Consider the following 23,853-nt stretch of genomic DNA (forward strand, 5'->3'; position numbering starts at 1 on the left):
ATCAACATCAAATAATATGGTAGGTGTCCACTCTACGAACGAATGAGTCGCATTTTTCTTGTGTGTGTTGATTGATGTAATTTATAAAAATACGAATTTAAAACTAAAAACGCGTTAAATTGGTTGGATCTTATGCTTTTGTTTTTGTTTTATTTACACCTTGCTTTGTGGATTAGCTTCTTTTGTTCATGTTTGATGCGATTTTTTATCTGCTGTTTAAATTTCATGAGTTTTTATGTGCGTGCGCCAATTCCACCTACGACTATTTTAATGCCTGTGACGAATTTCTGCAAGCGTATTCATATTTCTTTTTCCTGCAAATGAAAAAAGATAAACGAAAAAGAAAGTTAGTTTGGCTGTAATAAATAGAAGAAATGTGATAAAATAGATATATATATTTAATTTCTGGTGTATTATGACTTGATTGAACTTAATTGCCCGCATAAAATATACGTGACATAATCGGTTTTAAACTGGTATCATTTTACTCTTCCTGTTGCAACATTTCGAATATAAATCAATATTAAAGCACCACATTTGCGGTGTCTGTGTTTTTTTTTTCAAATTCAAAAAATTTCAAATGTTAACTAGTCAATATATTCATCTGATAAGAGAATTGCCACACTTTGCTTGGAAGCATGCTTAAAAGTGACGACGAATAAAGCAAATCGAATCGTTTATATATATATTTTTATGTAGCATTATCTAGGACAGAATTCGTGCTCGTGACATTAAACTGTAAACGTTATAGTTTATAAACTTTGCCGTCCAAACGTATTCACCGTCAATTTGTGCTGTTAATCGATGCTAAAAACATGACCCATCAAATCATTTAATTGAATTTCATTATTACCTTTATATCGATAATAACGATCATGAAACCATAAACAAGGGCACCGTTTTTTTTTTCTTTCATTGAAAAAACAATTTATACGATTTTTTATTCATTCTTTTAATTTTCAATTGTATCACATTCTATGTTTTTGTATAACACAATAGCGTTGCTATGATTAGTAAGAAAGATTAAGCTCTTGAAATGGATTAGTCATTTCATGTGAAGCAATCCCTCGTCGAAAGAACCTTTTCAAATTGGATGATTTGACATTTTTACTACTTGAACGGTCTTGTCGTATACCATTTATAAGGCATCGTTCTTTGAACGATAAATAAAGCTCAATTTATAATTAGATTGATAACAATCCATTCGCCTTTATAATTCTGTTAAAATAAATGATTTATTTTCTACGAAGTAAGACCCAAAAATGAGCAAATTTTTTTTCTTCCGCCAAGTGAATGGTCAATGGAAGCCGTGCATTGGAACGAAAATGATTAATTACCAAACATTATTCATCGAGTTTTATTTGTTTTGTGACATTTTCAATTAGCATTACCGCTAACAATTTGAAATAAACATTAACACTGGTCCCACACACAAAAACGGTGGTGGTAAGTGGAGCGTACACGAATGAATGCGTACAAATGACTATACAGGAAATTGTAAAAAAAAATTGGACTACTTTGTAAAAATGTTCTCGCCTTTTTTCCGAATGTTTCTTTCGCGCGTATTTTATTTTTCTTTACTTCAATATTTATTGTATGAAAAGATATTTCAATTTTGAATATATAGCTATTTTGAATGTTTCGAGCATAAAAAGCAATTCATACATTCAAAAAACTGCATTGTTCGAAGAAATCTATTATATATTTTTGAAACAATTCACTAATAAATAGGTAGTGTAATCGAAGCTCTATTTTCAGTCTATATAACATGGTTTCTTTATGATTTCCTTTTTGCTTGATTGTTGAGTGTTTCAAAATAGAAAAAAGATATACACAAAATTCGCGCTCGCGTGGCAAAGAAAGTGACGTGTCTAGATTAGGAAAATTCGTCAAAGGAAAAAAAATGTTCCGTCACCAAATTGAGCTTAGATTACATTAATACAGTCTGTTTTCGTGATAAGATAAAAAGATCTATGCAAAAATTACAAGTCTTCCGTGATGAATTTGAAAAAAAAAATCCATTATTTCAATTGTTTTGTGAATTTCAATTGAAAGCGAAAACAAAATAAGCTAATAAACTCGTCAAAGAAATAAAAATGCATAAATCTCTGTATACTGACTAGTATAATTTATTTGAAGCTCAATGATCGTTTGCATCGCAAATTTTTTTTTTTTTCATTACATTTCAATGCGGTATTTCCATTAAAACCCAATTTCTAATTGATGAAAACAAAACGAGTAAAGTACATATACAAATTGAAAGCACTTTCCAAATCATACAGTATTTGTTGTGTGTATTCACTTGCAATTTGCTCTATATGACGAATCAAAAAAAGAAAATAAAACAATGCGAGGAACAAAAAACATACAAAAACACACAGAGAGAAACAACAAGAATGAAAACTATGCAAACAACATGCCAAAACAACAAAAATCTGTGTAATTATGGTAATTGGCCCAATTGTCTTAATGTTATGCATACTACATATATGTATACAAAGTGTGGCAAATGATGTAGCGTATAATACCTAATACGTGTTGCGTATGGTGGTGTTTTAAGAGGCGCGAAATGTACAGAGAAAAAAAAAAAAGAAAATATATACGGTAGATCATGTGCATCCGAGTTTTTAGCCAACATTAAAACAATTTGCTGGTTTGAACGTTGCAATGAAGACCGTATGAATGGCGGAAAACGGTAGAAAAAAACAGATAGATAAGTTTAAGTTCAGCTGTTAAGAGATCATAATAATAGAGTGGTTTTCGGAGATAAAAGAAAAATTGCCAAGATTTCATCTTGAATTTTATTTCAATGTCAGCGAAAGCTAATTTTCTCGCAATAATTTCAGTCAAATTAACGGCAAAATGCCGTTGAAAAGTCAAAATTTCCACTTCAATTTGTGATTACACGTACATTTTCTTTCACATTTTTTTTTGTTAGTTCGGCTTTAATTCATGGCCGATGATGACTTTTACCATTCCCATCACTGACTGATGACTTTGTTAATTGCCCACATTTCCCATGCTCAAAGAAGAAAAATAATAAGAAAATTTACATGTCATAATATTAATATATACACACTCTAATGATGCTTCAATTTCAAATGAATGAAGAAAAAAAATGGCGAAGAAAAAAACACAAATCACTGCATAATGTTTTACGGAAATTAGAAGCTAGAAATGCTACAGAAAAAATTGAGATGCATATGTATATGCTGTTAGACAAGCGTGTACGCGTACGTATGATTCTTTTATTCAGCGTGTTTATGCGCCATGTAACGGGCGATTTCATTATTCGGTTTGAATAAGAATATCATTGCCATGTTCATTCTTGTTCATAGTTTTATCATTTTGTTTTAACATTTAAACGAGTACGTCATCAACGAAGAAGAATAACAAGCACAGTGTATACACCCATGTGAATGAAATGAAATAATGGAACATAAACTGTGCGGCTGCTTTTTTTTTCTTCTTCTTCTTATTCTTCTCTTGATGGATTGTTTTCTTGTAATTTTTTCTTGCGTGATTTTGTGCCGTGTACACAGTAGCCGAAGTGTTCAAAATGTCAGTATGAATTGAAAAGCGTTAGATTCGCATTCAATCTTTTTATACATACAAATGACATTTAAATGATTAGCAATTAAGCTGCCAAAGTTTGTCGAACTCTGAATGGTATTCGGGTTACTGAATAAATAATAAGTTACGGCAAATGATCTATGCCCAATGCCCGACCCTAAATATCACGTTTTTTTTCTCTCACACTCTCTATCTCTCTCTCTCTCTCTCTCTACATAAAATCACCACATTGTTATTCCCATAGCTAAAATCGAATCGCTCAATTGTCACACAATAAAAATTCAATAGCGTACATTTAATTTCGATGTACCTTTCGAAAACGATATACTTTTTCTAACAATTTTATTTTTTTTTTTTTTTTCAAGTGTAATTTCAAGAAGTCAAAAACAAACACAACATTAACACCAAAAATGATAAATTACAACACAAAGGTTATTATACTTGCGTAATTATTTGGTCATTCTTTCACTAATAAAATCATGCTACAATTCGCCTTTTTCCTACAACAATGCAATTTTTATTTGAATTTTTATGGTTGTGGTAAACAATAAACACTAAACAGTTATGACTGTACAGTTTACACTATAACTTAAACTGTACACTTTATGATTGCAAACGAAGAAGAAAACCAAAGAATAATTCTATTTAACATCATTCAAATTGAGTAACACGAATGAATGACTAATGGGTTCACCTTTGTCATCATATTGAAACGTGTTTTATCCACATTGTCATATTGATCGAATATTTTCGTTTTAAGTCCAGACTTTCACTTTATGATCATATTGGCAATGTTCAATAGAATGCCGTACAATTTTTAATTTTCAATTTCTTTCTTTCCTTCTTCTCTCGTTCTCATTCTCTCTGCTCTTTTCTCTCCTTGTCTTGGTGTCAACTGCAATTCAACCGACTAGGCATATTTTTATTTTTCCATTGAAACAACTTTCTATCATAGAGTGGATAGTTTTGTTATCGTGTCTATGTCTATGGAGCTTGTACTACTCAACTGCTATAGTCACACAATATGGATGGCAATATAAATATGTTCGGCACAGTACAGACAAAGAAATATACCATATATACAATTATACATATATGTAGAGCCAGTTCAGTGCTACTAATAGCTCTCTGGATGTGTCTTTTCATTATCATATTACTCAGTCTAGATAAGTTTGCATGCAATTTTACATTTCCCGTTTGTAGTCAGCACTTTTTCTCTTGAATCGGTGATATCTAGTTAGTTGGAGCCGATGTTAAAATATGCTACCATCAGTATCAGTGTGTAAAAACAATATGCTATCTTGTAAGAGTAATCAATTGTGTGTATGTGTATGTATGCAGCATCAGCAAAATGCTGATTGAGACGCCTGCAACGTAACCGCTAATTTAAAGTTAAAATAGATTTTGTGGCAGCATAAAAAGGCAGCATGTACAATTAACGAAAAAAAAACAGACACTGATAGAGGAGTTAAAAACGGCGGAAAAAAAATCATATTCAATGGGCGCGCGAAAGTGTGGGATTGAATAAAGAGAAGGAGAAAAAAGATGCATGGCGGTTAGAAATTGTGTGATTACGCGAAGACGTCTCTTACATTCTGCCGCTTCTGATATGAATTCCATGTTTCAGTCAGACGCTATGATTCGGCTCCACTTGTAATTGAATTCACTTTGTAACGGTTCGTTTCACGGTGTACTCTGTGTGTGCGCAAACACGTTGATTTTTTTTTTCTTGTGCCCTTTATTTTGTTTATGGCGTTTTCCCCTTGTATTTATGTTTTTTTCGACGCAAGGCATTAATTATAATTTGTTTTGGCGTGTTTTGAGGAAAGAAAAAGAAAGAAATAAAATGATAGTTGAATAAATGTAAACTTTGAAGTTCGGCATGCACATTCGAAAGAACCGTACATCATACGGTACTGATTGAATGAGAATTTTGCTGAGGTTACTTCACAATGTCTTATGAACTTGTACTCAAATGCATTGCGATTGTATTTGCAACACATTGACTCTTTTTCAAGAGTTTAATTTTTCTGCGGAAAATGTATAATACATATCATCGGTTTATATTAGCCGCAGGGATGCCTCTTATGCACATTTACATGTTTTGCGTTATTATTTCGCAATATCATGTTTTCAACAAGCGATTTTTCATTGGATTCGATGTTGTTTTTTGTTTATTTTCATAATGAACACACAATTGAGCTGTTCTTCGATGGTTTTTTCGAATCAGTTCGATATAGAAAATGATTCAATATTGTGTGTTTTTTATAGTTCCGTTTGCGGCTCTTAAGCCATGCATATATACATATATGTATATAATTGCGAAAACAGGTTTTGCAGTCCATTTCGCTTCTATGGCATTCCAAGTTTAAAATCACATTTCGCCATTCACCATTACACTCTCACACAATCACAATACGAATACCGAAATTCGTATTCCACAAGACAATACTAATGAACAAAATATAATTTTCAAATGCCGGACCGACTGTCCGACCATAATTGCGTGCATTAACAATTTTTCAAATACTCTGTCTACTTTAGGCAATTTTCTATTATGATTTTTGTTTCTGCTGCTATTTAAAATTCAAAAAACAATTAAAATGGAATGAAATGAAGGTCGTATACATCATTATTGGAGATTTTCAATTTTAAATTCACGAATAAATATTAATTCAACTAAACTATGGCAGAAAATATGGTAAAACAATTGGGCCATAAATTTGATTGCACTGAATGTGTATATATTTGAAAATATACACACGCATACAGGCGCTATATTGAATTTCATGCTATGTATGCAGCAATCGCATGAAGAATTATGAGATAGCCCGTATGTGATGGCATCTATTTTTGCATTTTGCATCAGTTCACTATGTCAAACGTATTTATGACTCTTATCTCGGTATTCGATTTCTGTACTGTTGCGTATTATAAATAATGGAAAACAGCCGGACTTTAAGTATTTAAACAAACAACACCAACAAATTACTGTCGACACAAAGCATAATCATCTTTTCATCTTTGTCGTTAATAGGTTGGTTTAAGTTAACAATTCAACGCGTCGAATTGAAGATATTCAATTAGAGACGGCGTGAAATGAAGATGAGATAAAGAGAGGTGGAGTCATTCACAAATGTGCACAGTTGCTAGAGCAGTTGTAAGAATAAAAACACTTTGTAAACACACTTTTTGTGGGATGCATTTTACAATTATTTAAATGCACATGATGAAAATAAATATCAAATCAAACGAGGAAACTATAAAATAGAAAAACGCCAAATATGTACAAAAGCGCAATAGATTGAAAGAGAACCGAAAAAAACACAAACACTGCGAAGAGATTCTTCGCATCGTTTCCATCATTTAGGAAAATGTTGAAATCATTCAACCGAATAAAGATTGAGACTAAGAGATATTCGTATTTTAAGATGGGCATCACAACTATTAAAACGCACCAATATTAAACACATTTAAAAAAAAGATGGAAAGGCCCGTTTGTCGATTTGTGTTTTTCTTCTCTTCTTTAATCGCGAAATATTTTGCGTACACCAAAAACAACAATAAAACACTTCATTCGGAAAAGTGAATAGGACCGGAGAAACAGACAAAGGTTTTCAAGCGTAAAATAAATGGAAATGTCTTCCTTCTCTGTGAAAGAGAGAGAAATGGAAACATAATATATATATATATATAAATCATTGAGCAGCGAATAAGTTATTATGCACAAAATGCTGTTGTTCACTCAAAATGTTCACAATCACAGTAGCGCATTGAGCAATAAAAAAATCAAATTGTCTTTACTTTCTACAGCTCACCAATTAAGAGAGAAAGAAAACCGAAATTGTCTCACTTAGATATTTATTTCAATCACTAAATTTAACACGTCTGTATGTGTGTTACACTCTCCGGTGATGACGACGAAAACGTCGTCGGCTGCAAGATTGTTTTGTTTGATTAAGGCCACTTTGAATTGATTAAAAATTCAATATTTTTCACTATAGATTGGTTTGGTCGTTTCGTTTAGCAACTAAATGTAATGAAATACATAAATCACATTATCGCAGATGCTGGAATTACTAATTATATCACGAATTCACAAGCAATGCAGCGTTTACACATCGATTTATTTGCTTTAGAGTAAAAAGACATTGCAAAAGATTCGGTTGTTTCTTTGCTGATGATTCTTCAATGAACTACAAATTTCGAATGAATTTTTTATTCATTACAGATTTTATAAATATTTTTTAAGACGAAACTCTCGTATTTATTCAGCCAAAATGCCAGAAGTTAAATAAAAACAGAAATTATAAAAAAATATGCGAAAAACACCTGTACAAATAATACGGACCAGAGAGAGATATTCAATTCGTTTTCTTTATGAAGTTGACAAACACGTCGCACTTGCAGAACTGCCACCACATCGCGTAAATGTTGCCATCATCAATTTCGTTGATCTTGTTGCGAGTGTAGTTTATATTATGTGTATGTACGAATTACGGCTTTATGTGAATATTTAATGTGTACATTAATCTGTGTATTGGTTTTTGTTGAAGACGTTTCACATTTGGCCCTATGTGTGCTGTGTGTATGATTTTGACAGCTGTTCATATTCTCTTACTATTGTTGAACCCTGCACGCGTGATACGTCATTTTTTTGTCGTCAAATTCGAGTTGGATCGTTTATATACGCTTTAATTTGATATATTTTCTTCGAAAGAGCAAAACTTATTCAATTTGTAATTATTTTCAAAGCAATTTAAAAATGCTATTACTTTTGAAAATAATATGCTCACGTTATCCCAAAAAATACAATGAGTAAACTCAATTAATACCGGCAAACCTCAATATTGATTACAGCTCTATCTATCATCAAGTAGTACAATCATTTTTTTCTAATTGCGTTCAATTTCAAATCAAACTAATTGTGGATCAACGTCTTTTTATTTATGAAATTGATTCTTTTACTCGCAAAAATGTATTTGAACACTCGAAACAAATCGGAGAAAGTAATAAGAAATATGTCATTTTTGTGTATGAAACGATTAGGTTGTTAATTTCTGAGGCTCTTTTGTTTGAAATTAAAACAACTATTTTCTTCAAAAAAATCAATTTAACAGAAAAAGAAATATAAACTTTGAGTTGTTTGATCAAAGCCAGCTACTATTTAAATATACTCCAGTTTTAGTCTACAAGCATATGAATGTGTGAGTCAGCAAAAGAAGTGTGTGACGAGCGCGCTTATTCCAACATAGTGTGATTTCATTGTATGCGTAACTGGAACAAATGTTTGACATTTGATTGCTGAATCGTAAAGACGCATATTAGTCTACTGAATCTTTACCGTCAAGATGAAGTCGAAATTGCCGTGTTGTGAAATTAATAAAAAGTGTGAATGGATAAATAAAACGCTGGAATGTGATCACTGCGAATGCGTTTTTGAGAAAAAGGAGCAATTAGATGACCACAATCGCGAAATCCACGAAGTACAGTTCACAGGCAAACGAAAATTGAATTGTTGTGAGTGGAACGAGAAGAAAAGACAGAAATCTCATCATCACTCATGCTATTATTGCGAATGTAAGTTCCGAGTCATATTCCTGATCCATTCATTCGATTTTTTTCCATTCTGTTCCATTACATATTGATTAATTGTCATTTTTTTATTCTTTTCTTCTGATCAACCTTAGGTACGTTCCAAAAGAAAAATGAGCTAAATGGTCATATGGATTCCGTTCATAAATGTCGAACATGTCGCCAAATTTTGTTAACTGAGGATATCCGAGCCCAACATAAAATAAAACACGAGGAAGAGCAGCGAAAACGCAAGGAATTGCTGAATTTACAAAAGCAAAGAGACGACGATCTTGTACTCAATTATGTGAAAACCAACAAACTTGATGAATACAAAACTGAACCAGATTATGAGCCAAATTTCTATCACATTGTTAATCACTTTGACCTTGAAAAAGAACAATTATTGACATTGGTGAAGAAATTCGATGTTGAAGATATCCTTTGCTTTCGCGGCGGTTGTGACACTTTTACAAGCGAAGAAATTATCTACTTATTGGAAAACGATGCGGTGAGCGTTGAAAACGTTGCCGATTTTCTAAATGGTATGACATGGAGCCTTGGTGACGATGAAGTTGTGTCTGAGCTTGTTGAGTATTTTTTGGATAAAGAAATCAACATAAAACGAGAATGGGTCGCAAAAGTGATCAACGACGATGCACTGATTGAACGCATAAAGAAAAAATACACATACAGTCATGACGAAATATATGAAGCGCGACATAGAGATTCAATTTTCCCTGATAACGATGGATGGGATGAATTCTACGTGCAAGTTCATAAGCACTTTCCAGATCCGGATTTCGAAGATCCATTTGCCGATCCATACAGTCATTTCAAATGCGTTGTGACAGAACATGTTCATGATCACTTACACAACCGTTACTTTTATGACGAAGAAGATGATAAATTATCTATTGTAGTCGGTGGTAACAATGAACGTGAGATTTCACTAGGCAGCTGTAAAGGAATGTTTACAAACAATTTACAAAGTCTGATACGAAAATACAATAAAGCAACAGAGCAATACGACAAAGCAAACGATGAGGTCAGTGAGTTGTTCGATAAACGTGAAGAGGAACTAAATGCTAAATTGACAGAAAATCAAAAACTGGGTATTTTGGATTGTTATGATCACGCCATTTATAAAGATGCTTTGCCGGAACGAAATGAAATAGCAAATTGGGTATCGAAGCTGTATTTTGTCATTTCAATGAAAAAATCGGATACTGAAGTACATGCAACACCGCCATACTATGAACCGAATTCCTCCCTTGCTATGGAGCCAACAGAATAAAGTAAATCACAAAGAAACCTACAACACTAACACTATTGGTAAGTTCAAATAGCTTTTTCTTCTAATTTTCGACATTTTATTTGTTTTTCCAATTAATTTATTAATTCTCCATTTGCATTTTCAGAATCCCGAAATCGTCCAAGCAACGCAACGTGCTGTGTGCAAATCGATAATAAGCTACATCCAAAGGAAAAGGATCAAATGATTTTAATATAACCAAATCATTACGAATTAATATCAAAAATCTTTCCATTCACTTTTTTCGTCATACAAACATTATTTAATCATTAAAAAAAAAATAAGAATTAAGTCTTTATTTAAGTTTTTTCAAAGATTTGTGATTTGTACAAAGAAACACAATAGAATCAATGAAAAATGGTTCTCAACTTAAAATTAAATAGAATAAATTGAAAATGGGTGTCCCTGTAAGCAGTTGCCCCAATATTTCTGTTCGTTCAAAAATGTCTTTTTTCGGTGACACAATTTTTGTTGCAGATTTTTCGTACCTTGAAAGTTTCGATAATTAAATCCGAGTTGTGACATTGCTTGAACTTTTAAGAAAATGGCGACGATCGACATCATATCGCACCTATATAATGAACTGTTGAATCAGTTTATTCTTATTAATATTTCGATTGTTCTGGTTAATACAATAAAGACTATAAAAACGTAAGACTCTAATTTCATGAAAAGAACAGTTATGAGCTTTGTTTTACATTAATACGCAATACCAGAACCGATGATCACGTGAAATATCGCGATAAAAATGATAAGAGGAATATTTGTTGTGTGAAATCAAAAACATTTTTGTTTAACTACGTATTCAAAAAGGTAATGTACGTTAAATACGCCATGGGCAGCAACAGGTAATGATAAAAATTCTTCTTCAAAATATCAAACTCCATCTCAAAATATTGTCATGATAACTGTTATCAGATTATATGACCTGCTTTATATATCCCATGTCCGTTCATTAGACATTGTCGCTATTCTAAAAATACCCGGACCAGTTGCGTTATAAAAAAACATGTATGAATGTTTGTCAATCAAAAGGTATTTTTATTCGAGAAATTCACACAAAATGTTACACAAACAAATTATTAATTTATACTTATCATATAAAATGTATCGATATCAATCAAAAAAGAAATTGAGAATCAACGAAAATATATATAAAAGAGTTGATCATGTTAAAAAGTCCATAGATTATCACCTACATTCGTTTGAAAGTGAATGCGATTTTTGGCAAGACATTTTCGTGTTGAATATTTGAACACTAGATTCAGTCTAAAATGAATCGCACTGACTTCGGTGTTTTGCGCGGTGTTGGTTCGCTGTTTTTGATTAAATGACGAATTTGGTTGGTTAGATGTTCGATTTCCTCCAGTGCCATCAACACCTTTCCGGGCACCGTTTGTTCTTTTAAATCGATATTCTCCTTCGAATTATTATGGCACAATAGCTTCATTTTTAATGTTGTTTTGCGTAAATCACTTAGGTATTTTTGTGCTTGCATTTCGAATTTTTCTTCGGATGGTGTTGAGGTAGACATACAGGTTTCCACATTGGTAAAACTCTTCTTTGGTTTATCAATTGAATTCTCATCAACATCGTCAATGTCATCATATGCTAATTTTTTCTTTGTTTTTTGTTGTCGTTGTTGTGTAGGCGATTTATCGACATTTGTAGCGGCTGACTTTTTTGCATTAAAATTATTGAATGGGCTGGACCATGGGCTTAGTTTATTTTGAATGGTTTTAAAACAACTTTTCATCGGTTTGCCCAGCAATGTTTCTTTCATTGCGCTCAAATTCAATGAGATACGACTCGAATTCAACGATTCATTCATTGTAATTTCTTCGGTATTTTCAGACCAACTTATGTCTACCGAGTCAAAAATATTTTTTGCCGTGACATCCGAATTGTCTCGCATCAAATCCAACCAAACCGATAATCGAGCTGTTGGCCATTCGGCATATCGATTTTTCTGCCTATCGATGATTTTGACAACCGCTTTGAATACTTCGGATTCATCAGCCACCAAAGTCTGGACGAACTCATAGTTCAGACCAAGATTTCTACAGCGTTGTGTCGCTTCTTTTACCTGCGAACAAAGAAAAAATTCATAGTGGCTACATAAATGTTGAAGAAATATCAAAAATCATACCATTAATTGAGTTTCATGCATTCCTTCTTCCGTTGGTCGCTCCATCATTTTCTTGATTTTTTCACACAAATCCGATTCGAATGGTCGATACTCAAATATCGATTCCTCCTGATTATTTCGCGCCAAAATCTCTTTTTCAGCATCGATTAATTCTTTCGAGCATTTGTATCGAAATTGCTCTAGCTCCAGTTGTGCCACTTTTTCGTTGTAACTAAGTTCATGTTTAGTTCGTTCTTCTTCAATTTGCCGAAATGCGTCTGCTTGTTCGGCCATCAATTCACGTCGCAGTCGCTTTTCTTGTTCACGTAGTATTTCCTGATGTGCAGTTTGATAGTCAGCAATTTCAGTTTGTGCACGACGAGAACATTCGGGATTCGATACACGGAAGTAATGTGAACCGCCGATAACAATACGATCACCATGGTATATTTGTCGTTCGCCTTGTATCAATTCTCCATTTACAAATGTTTCACAATCGTCCATATCTGGTCGAATGAATAATTGGCCGCGTCGGTTGTCGATTTGACTGAAATTAACAAACATTAAATTAAACGTAAATGTTTTAAACAGTTTTAAAGAAAGTATTTTACACATACCAATGGTTTAAACCGACCAACGGTCCATCGAGCACGATGTCTGATTGAACATGTGATGTTGGTTTTGGTTTTCCGATTCGAACAATTCCTGGAGGTAGTATGTATAACAGAGTGCCCGATAACATTGGATCGGTAGCCAAGTTAATAAGACACGGTTGCTTCTGTGCAACTGACAACTCTAGCGCCAAACCATTTTGTTGCAATAGTTTCATTTCATTTTTGCACTTATTATCCGCTTCTCTGAGTCGCTCTCGCCACGATTTTTGAGCATTTGCCAGCTCTTGCTCTTTATCTCGTAATTGTTGTCGCAAACGCTCCTTTTCCACTTCATCATCCGGATTGGCGTCGATGGTTTCGATGATAATTTTTCGTGGCGGCGCTTCGACAGCTTGGATTTCTTGTCGTTTATAATACTGAACCTGGGCACGTAATCGATCAACTTCAGTGCGAAGTTTATGGATTTCACGATTGTTTGAGTCCTCATTCACTTTGACGCGGTTTACAATCGAACGTGCTTGACATGCATACCGTAACGTGGCCAGAGTTTCGTCAACATGTAAACTTGCTGGTGAGATTGTAGCCAACATAGCTGTCTTTGAGTTACCGCCCAAGCTTTCCTGTGAATTAAATAAATGCGGAAATTTGTTTAATACATTCTTTATATCAGACCATATTTGATGGGTATTGATGTCAAATACAAGCTTAACATATTGAATTTCAATCATTTGCTCATGCAATTCAATCGTACATTTATTTAATTACAATTTGCACGATTTATCAATTAAGTAATATATAATAGAATCCTACGCTGTATGTATTTCTTTATATTTGCATATTTGTAATTAGAATCTGAGCGATTTGATATGCTTGACGCAGCACACACGATTGATACCTTTTAAGGTGACCCGTATGCACATATTACCGATTCTAACTGAATTTAATGATTGTGGTTAAGAAAATATCTGTGGAATATTTTGTGTAACCATGAAAAATGAATAAACATAAACTACGCTATCTGCTGTTGAAGTAATCTACATCACAAAGGGCGTCCGGCAAATTTTTGTGGCTAATTTTATTTTATTTAAATACCATAAATTAAGAAATGAGCGGAGATAGACGAACAGTAAACAATTGACTCATTTACATTCTACTAGAATCTTTTTCTTTGATTGAGTCAATTATAGTTGAAAAAATCCGGATGAGATATTTTTGTTATGCCAAAGTTCGAAATTAACACCAAACAAGTTCATTGCGTATTTGTTCTATTTTAAACGCAACAAGTCGGTATCAATATCTAAATGTTTTTACGTCCAATGTCTGCATTTTTAATGTTCTTGTGCGTCAATTTGCTTTAACAAATTTTCATGTTATAAAGAACATTCTTATTTACGGCTTAAATTTACAGTGGTAATTTGAATTTAAATGATTTGACACGGCTGATGTCGGCTAATGTTATCAATTTTATTGCATTCAGAATAAACTCATCGTAATTTACTATATACATGTAGATGTGATTGTATATTCATTCACAATGGCAATAGCAAATGAATCCAATGAACATTTAGTACGACCAACTGGCAAAAAAAAAGCGAAGGGCACTATTATCAGACCCTAAAAAGTTGTGTGTATAAATAAATTGTTATCAAAACTACAATATATCGTAAGTTATAACGTTGATTTAATAGAGAGATTATGAACATACTGGGGCACGTGATTTTCCCAAATGGAAAATCACAGCTGGAACAATTTAAATACCAAAAATGGAGTCATTATCATATTTGAATTTGATTACAAACGAATTGCACACAGAAAATATTAAAAACAAAATAAATTGTAACACACCATAAAATTGTTAAAAGTAGAATTTCGCATTGATTCGAATTTTTATCTTGATTGCTGCAAAAATGCGCGATAATTATTTTTTATCAAAAAGTAAACTTAAAAATCTGCACAAAAAAGGAGACAATCAAAGCAAATAAACATTTTTAAAAAATCAAACGTACAAAAGCGACAGACAAAGAAGTATACGCATATTAACGCATTAAGCCATCGTTTACTGTATACATAGGCAAAATGTGTGCATGTTTGCGAGATCTTCGCAACTTTTTTTTACATTGTTATTGTTTACGGCACATTGAAAATAACACAGCACATGCAATATACCAGCAATACACAATCGTCGCAAAATCAATTCAAAATGCCGAAACGCGCGCGATAGCGTGGCATGTTGTTTTGGTTTTGTGCTCCTTCTTATTTGTGTATACGACACTATATATACAAGTAAATAGACACAATACACAGCAAGAAGGAGAGGTGGCTATTTACGTTGTATACATTTAACGATATACACGAGGTTACTTCGTTCGTAAGTTGATTGAAATACTTTCAGTTGTACAGTTTTCGTTGAAACGTACAGTTGTTTTGCGTAAAAACAAACACGCTATAGCCAAACACATTTTCTTAGTCTTGACATATAGTTTTGATTTTATTTTCGTTCTTTGTCAAGAATAAGCCATTTGATAAACGAATTTATATGGCTGTTTAAAAAGTGAAACGACAAAATGTCTTGGATGTAATAAAAGAAAAAAAAACTTCCCGCACTAAATCGAAATTCTACAAAAGCAAGAGACGAATTTAACGAGAAACAAACACACGATAAATTCACATTTTTTTTTCATTATTCGAAACCATTCGCTTTCTTAAGAGGTGTCAATGAACGGACAACATATTTTCTGTTTCTGTCAGCGCTACAACTACCAATAAAATGAACTAATATGTATTGATTGAACAAAATATTGCGATTGTATTTTGCATTGATCTCCAAAAGTTGCACAGTTTTTGCTTAATTGCATCTCGATTTTGCCATTTTTGTTTGTTTGTGTTCATTAACTTTGTATTTAACGTTGATTAAAGCTAATTTTTGCAAATTAAAACCAACTACAAAAACACGATAAAATCATGGATGTGTATAACATGTATGTCGGTGATTGTGCATCAACTTATCGAAATAATATGTTTCGAGACTATGAAAAACATCCATATGGTACATTCGAGGGGAATGGTCAGCAACCTCAACAACAACGAAAGAGCTACTATACGATGGTTCAAGGTAATTTTTAATTCGAAAAATCATACCATTGCTGAGACCGTATTTTGAAAGAGTAAAAATGATACGCAATAGAAAAATATTTACGTAGACGCATTTAATGTACAGCAAACGAAAATAATATGCGCACCTAAAAATAAATTTCACCACTGCCGCCGTGGACGATACACAATTAATCGTTTGATTTATGTGTTATGTTTTGCCAAAAATTATCTTTCGTGTTGATCAAAATTCCAGAATTTAACAAAATATAAACTCATATATAAAAATAGTATAGAGAGTTAAAGCGCCAATATCTAGTGTTGGGAGTTGAGCACAGATGTGTATATGTTTAGTTCACAAGTGTGTGTACGTGATAAATAGCACGGTACGACGGTTGTTTACAAGTGTTGCGTTGGTGCGTTTGTACCGAGCTGGCATGCTATTTTTACTCGTAATCCGATAAAAAAAGACGTTGTGAGTTTCACTCGTTGCAGACGATGTCTAACGATGCATGATATTTTCGCAAATACTCAATTACGAGAAAACATGTGCAATTTCATGTCATGCAATTGAAAATGGTTTTAATTCAAGATAGAGAAAACCGAAGCGAAACTCAGTGTTAGAATAAAATAAAATCGAAAGGCGCTTACATGAAAGAAAAGGCCTAAATATAAATGAACGCAGTTTTATTGAGAAAAATAACATGAGTGCGAACATTGAGGCATAATGATGTCATCTCTACTATTGATGTAATCTCAACTCAATTTGATATATAGTTTTTGCAATAAATAAGTACTTGTAATATGGGCTTGTCGGATTTCAATGCGTAGTTTTAATGATAAACAATGAATTTTATTTGTTTTACACAATTTAATCGACAATTTCTATGACGATTTGTCATTTTAACGTTACGTTTATCTTTTTACCTAATCTTCTGACATAAATGTCTTTATTTTTTACAATGCATGTCGGCTTGAATAAAGTCATTTGAACGTTTCTTTTGAGTACATCATTTGTGAACATTTTATCATGTGTCCTCTATTGAAGAAATGTGCATAAAAAATGTCTCCATTTCGTATTGATTTATGGATTTGATCTAATTTAAAGAAGCTCTTTGTAATTTGCCGGAAACACATCAAATTTATGAATTGTAGGAAGTATTGAGACCATTGGTCGCCATCTAATACAATGGCTTGTAGATCGTTGTTTCAAGAGTTGATTGCGAGGTCATTTTTTTGGATTTCTATTATCTCGTACAAGCGACTAATCAAACTAGAGATGATGTGTACATTTTGAAGAATATTTTTTTAGTAGTTTTGTAATTTTCGTTGGTGTGTTAGAAAATAAAAGGCGGTCACGCATTTACTGAGCATGTGCAGAATGTGAATAAAACTGTAAACAAATGCATACGTCACGTGCTCTCATTTCGAACGATATAAAGAATGGAGTGGTTGTTCGTGTCTCCTACACAGGCTCGGATTGCGCGTGTTTACATTCCAGCAAAAATGTGGAGAAAAATAAGTCAATTTTATTGTGATAGGTCATTTCATTTCATACATCTTAAATAAAAAACCGAACAACATATAATCACAATGACACCGAATATCTTATTAGAAAATATTTTAAATTTCATTTTCAACCTATAGCTAATCATGTGATTTATTAGAAAGTAAAAAAATGTATTGCCCTCTTCTGACATATTTCGAACAAACGGTGCAAATCAACTGCCTATTCAATTGAAGGTGACTCGCTACCACTGTCTAGTTGTTTTTATTCAAATGATAACGATTAATTCGAACGCAGCAAAAAATATTATTCATCACCGGTTTTTTTTTTTGTTCGGCTAACTTCTAAAAATAAAATTGCATTGAACAAATTTAATAAAATATACACGATAATTTTATGACTGACTAAGCTATTAATGATTTTATTTCATTCTACCATTTTCGATGACCCTTATTACGCATTAATAATTGAATATATTACAGGGCGATAAAAAAATGTGCTATGTAGACACGTAGTTTGTAGTAAGGCAAAAGATCGAATTTTGCCAAAGTTTTCTGTACACTCATATTTGTAAATAGCATTTGCAATGTGTTTGGGTGATTTAGTTGAACGTAAATTAAAAGTGTTTATTGACACATTTTCATTATGATGTTCAATCAAAAACCGCGCATGATGCGAACGCAAATTGCACAAAAGTTGATACAATTTCGGTTTTGTTGTTTCAATTGAGTCTATCGCCAATAAACACACTTCATCTAAATATCACACAACTTAGCGAAAATGAGAATTCTTACTAATTCTCTATTTGAATGAAACAATTACAAGAAGACTTATCGTGTGATGCATACTAATTAAAAATGTATGGTTTCATTTCAGAAAAATTGCAGCGAGCCCGAGAAATGGCAAAGCCAAAAAAAGGTTCGTGCCCATTTTGTAAAGAGGAGAAAAAGCGTCCATTGAATGTATACATGCGAAAGCGGTCACAGGAGAAAAACACTGGAAAAATTTGCGAAGAAGACGATGAAGAAGATCAATCAAAGTGCTGCTCGGGTTCGCACGATGAACCTTCCACCAGCAAATAGAATTTGTTTTTTTCCATCTTCAAATCAATTTCAGCGATTGCACTTTATTAACGGAATTGTCTTTGTGACACAATTTAATTTAATTAGTTTTGTAAGCGAATGAAAAACGAATTTTCCATTTTCATTATCAACAAAAATTTGATGATTGGTAGCTAACATTCTTTTAGAAGAATGTAACAAAAGACAGCTACGTTAAATCAGTCAATATTCACCGAATATACCAACAATTCAAACAAAATCATCTACAAGAAGAAAAAAAAACGATCACCAAAATTCTACAACATCAGTCAGCTGATAAAACGGTGAATTCGAAAGAAAGACTGATTGCCATAAATCATAAAACAAAACGTGTCGACTATACGCGTGGCGGCGAATGGAAAATACAGTTTTTTTTCTTTATAGTTTGTATGATTTGTTAATTACTTAGTATATATATTTTGATTATTTGTGTAAGATACAGAAATAATTATTGATAAGAACGCTTTGTCTACATTAGACTATATAACATTTATACATTTTGATAAAATTTTGATTTTTTTTGTCTTTCCGATCATGTGTTTTACAAGAAAAAAACACATATGCTTCAACAGAGATATAACAAAAAAAAAAAAAAACAAATACAACGCCATTCACCGTTTGAAGGTGTATACGAAGTTGCATCAAAATTTTTACACACACATACGCACTCTGTTATTTCATATGTTTTTTTTTCAATCATTTCGAATAAATGCTGATGTCTAATCCGGTTTCGCTTTTCAAAAGTTTGAAGCCAAACGAATCAGCGGTTTAGCTAAAACGCTCAGTTTAACTTTCAGTCTCTATTCAAATTTTTAGATATGTATATTAAATATATAAAAGCATATTATTATATACAAACTTATACACAATTTATTTAAAATGTTCAATTTTTAATGAATAAAATGGTATATGCAAATAATTGATTGGAATCAGTATTTTGAACAAAAAAATCAAGTTGTGTTCTGTATTTGTTTTCTTTCAGATGATGACGTTGTCGTTGTGTGATGAATCGTATTTCAGTTATACAATGTTGCTAACGAGCTATCTATATCAGCTATTACTATAGGGATATATAAATAGTTGCCATTTAACGCATCTCTTCGCTCGGACGCTGCGTATACTCGACATAACAATGGTGTCATTGCTATGAAATGATTTAAAACGTTAAAAGTATCAAAAAATGAGACCATTGTTATATCCAGCATTCACACCATCCGAGCAAAGAGATGCGTTAAACAGCAGCTATTTGTACCTATAGCAATAGCTGATATAAATAGCTAGCTAGCAACATTGTATGATTTCAGTGAACATTGACTGGGCAATGATGGAGTCAATTCGAAATGTGATCATCGATTTTAAATGGTCTATTGAGCAATACATGTCAGAACTGCCACTAATTCAGAATCATACATAACAATAATCGAAATATTAAAAAAAAAAATTGCCTATAACAAGTTCGACGCTATCATTAGCGGAGAATGAATAATAATATTACGTACTTATTTAATACACAGATACAAAGTGTTCCACGTTTTAAAATTTTTTAATCTGAATTTTGATATGCCTTCCAACGTTATCAACCAATACTCAAACCGTATTTGTTTTTGTGTTTTTTTTTCTTTGTAAATGCAATAACGCTTTCAACACAGATTCGTCGAGAATGAAGCCAGACGAATGAACGATTAAAGCTATTCATATTGAACAATTAATTTCCGGTTCGGCAATTTTGAATGAACGAATGTGTAGTTGCGGGAATGCGTGTGACAACACTTTTACCGCAGTAACCAAATTTTGTCGCTGTTTGACATCCGTTACAAAGTATTAAAACTGAATTTTACACTTGATTTACATCATTTCAAATCGAATATCCGAATATATCAGTACATTGTTAGTCAATTATAAAATCGATTTTATTAAATTCACTTGGGAAATTTCTGATCTTTGTTAAACTTTTTTTCTTGAGCAAACGAGAAAATTCGTTGAAATGAAGTCCAAAGTATTGAAGGGAATTTTTAAATCTGATTCAAAAAAATCAACACCAATTTCAAGTGAGTTAGTTTTATTCTGCATAAATTAAACTAATCAGATTAGATATCCAAATTTACGGAGAAAATTCGTAAAATTCGATATCCTATTTGAATTTTATCACATCTGAAAGTTTTATTACGCAAAATTGTGTTTATTGACGTTATTTTAAAAATACAGCAGGTGGTGTGAAGAAGAAGTGCTGTAAATGTAATGCGTGCAAATGCAAACACCATCACAAAACTATCGTCAAAATACTACCCGGTGCCTTTACGTCTGATATTTTGTATTAATTCACTATGCAAATAAAAACATTCATTTGAAGAAATACTTTGTTTTAATAACAATTGATATCGAGCATTCGAAAGTCATTAACTACAAGCATTCGAAATTTATGGTATGTACTAGCTCTTGGAATCTTTATCTGCGGAATTGAATCAAAGCATTTTTTCAGATAAATTGATAAATTTGTTTATGAAAGAGACAGATAAAGAAATCAACTTGGCGAAAGGTAAACTATTAACTCTTAGGGTAAACTTTTTTCTAACTAAAATATCAAATTGGAACTAATTCAAACAGTTGCCTAGTGGATTGAAAAATACAAAGCAAATCATTGAATCGTGTATTTCAAATTTCTGATAAAGAAATTTATTGAAATAATTTTTATTAATATAATTTTCGCCGCGAAAATTTCGCGTGCATGACTCCGCAAAGTTTGTTTTATATTCAGATAAGTCCAATTTTATTGATTGAACAAAATTACTACCGACTTTACAGCTTGTATATCACCATCTCATCAATATATGATAACACATACCGTAATAATTCTACCAAAAATGTATTTTGCTGAAGAAAAATGTATACTCACTTTTAAAAGCCATGTCAAAACTGATTCGCGATACGGAGCAAATGTGTTCTTCTTTGGATCTGCTAAAGCATTTATAACTCTACCCAACGTAAGTAAACTCCGATTAATACTAACGCCTTCCTTCAGACGTTCTCCACTTGCGCACGTTTGACTGACACGCTCACTGCCAGCCAAATCAACTAAACTGATGCGACTTCGTTTCGTCGTTAGTTTGGATGATTCGCTATCTAATTCGGACAACGTCAGAATAATACTGAAAATTGAATGTGATCTGGAACTTTTGTCATTCATGCCGGTTGCAGCGGTAGCTCTTTGGCTATTTCCGACTGCCAGCCAGTTCTTGAGTGCCAAATTCGAATCAACTGGATGAATATTCAAGTTTTCAATGTACGGTCCCCATTGTGGATGCTCACGAATTTGAAGTGCTTGTCGCTTAATTTGGCTGCTTGGCGTTGTATTTGGCAAATGAGTTGGTGTGACAGCCAAAAGATCGTGGATTTTTTCATTGTAAATTTCAAAGTAGCTAACTTCAACTTCGGCCGAAAATTTGCCGGCCATCTGATCAATTCGATAGAAGAGCTCATAGCAAAATCGCGGAATAATACCTGCTTGGCTATTGGGCTTTGAGTGATCATCGTCTGAAACAGAAGTGAGATTTAATATTAAAAATGAGATTTTTGGTTAGTTTTCGATGAAAAATATTTACCCGTATCAATTCCCATCATGCTGTAGCTCTTTCCGCTGCCCGTTTGTCCATAGGCAAATAAACATGCATTGTAACCTTCAAATGCCTTGTCGATCAGTGGCAAAGCGGTTCCATTAAATACTGTTTCTTGATTTGCATAGTTCTCCGTGTCGTCAGTGTCATATGAAGAAAATACATTATCATATGTGTACGATTCAACATTAATCCCCGATTTAACTTTGATTTCATTTGAATTTTCAACACTTATTACTCGGTTCACCAATGGTGTTGTGCATTCTTTTGCATTCATTGGTCGTACACGAACAGAGACCGTTAAATTGCTAACTTCACTATTTGATTTGCCATCATCAGCAATTTCATAACTTTTTTGAAAACTTTGCAGTGTTTCACAACTTCTCTTTGAATTTTGCGGTGTTTGTACATCGAGCAGTACTTTACTAAAACAATCTGGCGTTGAAACTACTTGAGATGATGCCGTACGATCAACAGTTGGTGTTACATTTCCAAATAGTCTTTTAGCTGCCGGATTTATCGACGATAATGAACTAAAGATACTTTTTGATGAGCTAGATGTTGCGCCGGTCAAACTATTTGTGGATCCACTCAATGCACTCGGCGTGGCTAATTTAACTTTGCCGGATAATTTTGCGCTAGCAATGAATGGTGACGAGGAAAATGCTGTATTCAAAACATCATCATTTTTATTTAGACGCAATCGCTCTCTTAGATCACATGCCGATGTTTGTTTAACCAGTGTGGGTCGTGCTACGGCCGATAGTTTTTTGGTAGTGCTCAATGTTGCGCGCGCTGGTTTGATTGGTGTTGTTGTTGATGATGATGGTGTTGAGAATTTTGCCGTAGGCTTTGAATTTTTTACAGTCGGTGTGTATCTTGATGTCATTTTCACTTAATTTTACATATAAATTAATTTTCGCTATGGTTACAGTAGAAAAATGCCAAAAAACGTGGAAATTTCGAGTATTTTTATGATCAAAACCACAATGAAAACCGTTAATACACAATGATTTGTTTTCTGTTCAATTTGACATACAAACAACGTATTGTGTATATTCTCCATACATTTCATCCATTCAAACATGTAGTGCGTCTAATGACGCCATTTTTGTTGTATGATGTATGCGTTAAAGCACGGCATTTCCATTGAATTATAAATAAATACATTGAAAAATGACAAAATATATTCGAAATAAAAATTTATTAAAAAATATCTTCAAATATTTAAACATAGAAAAGAATTTTCCGGATTTTTTTTCATTCACAAAAACGAAATATTCGAAATGTTTTCAAAAAACAAAACGATTGACGTGTTTATTTTGACAGATGCTGTATGTA

The 23,853-nt window shown here is 32.8% G+C and overlaps 3 protein-coding genes and 2 long non-coding RNA genes across 5 annotated transcripts; 3 read left to right on the forward strand and 2 right to left on the reverse strand.

The window, feature by feature from the left end:
• Positions 1-147: 147 nt before the first annotated feature.
• Positions 148-8,141, reverse strand: LOC116340541. The gene is made up of 2 exons (XR_004201097.1): positions 7,925-8,141; positions 148-314 (listed from the first exon to the last, which is right to left on the reverse strand). It is a non-coding gene; the product is annotated as an uncharacterized LOC116340541 (long non-coding RNA).
• A 723-nt stretch (positions 8,142-8,864) lies between these two features.
• LOC116341037 lies at positions 8,865-11,139 on the forward strand. The gene is made up of 3 exons (XM_031767884.1): positions 8,865-9,153; positions 9,264-10,482; positions 10,569-11,139. Exons 1-2 carry the CDS (start codon positions 8,925-8,927, stop codon positions 10,442-10,444), a joined length of 1,410 nt encoding a protein of 469 aa, XP_031623744.1. The 5' UTR covers positions 8,865-8,924; the 3' UTR covers positions 10,445-10,482; positions 10,569-11,139.
• A 429-nt stretch (positions 11,140-11,568) lies between these two features.
• LOC116340787 (kinesin-like protein KIF14) lies at positions 11,569-23,538 on the reverse strand. Its single transcript, XM_031767447.1, has 5 exons — positions 22,501-23,538; positions 21,795-22,432; positions 13,208-13,824; positions 12,612-13,137; positions 11,569-12,548 (listed from the first exon to the last, which is right to left on the reverse strand). Exons 1-5 carry the CDS (start codon positions 23,399-23,401, stop codon positions 11,727-11,729), a joined length of 3,504 nt encoding a protein of 1,167 aa, XP_031623307.1. The 5' UTR covers positions 23,402-23,538; the 3' UTR covers positions 11,569-11,726.
• Positions 15,607-19,820, forward strand: LOC116340788. The gene is made up of 2 exons (XM_031767448.1): positions 15,607-16,316; positions 18,678-19,820. The coding sequence occupies exons 1-2, from the start codon at positions 16,166-16,168 to the stop codon at positions 18,881-18,883; spliced, it is 357 nt and encodes a 118-aa protein (XP_031623308.1). The 5' UTR covers positions 15,607-16,165; the 3' UTR covers positions 18,884-19,820.
• On the forward strand, positions 20,588-21,254 carry LOC116340789. The gene is made up of 2 exons (XR_004201111.1): positions 20,588-20,949; positions 21,107-21,254. It is a non-coding gene; the product is annotated as an uncharacterized LOC116340789 (long non-coding RNA).
• Positions 23,539-23,853: the final 315 nt, after the last annotated feature.

Source organism: Contarinia nasturtii, unplaced genomic scaffold, assembly GCF_009176525.2.
Source record: "Contarinia nasturtii isolate CC-2019 unplaced genomic scaffold, AAFC_CNas_1.1 Cnas_scaffold_695, whole genome shotgun sequence".
Taxonomy (NCBI): domain Eukaryota; kingdom Metazoa; phylum Arthropoda; class Insecta; order Diptera; family Cecidomyiidae; genus Contarinia; species Contarinia nasturtii.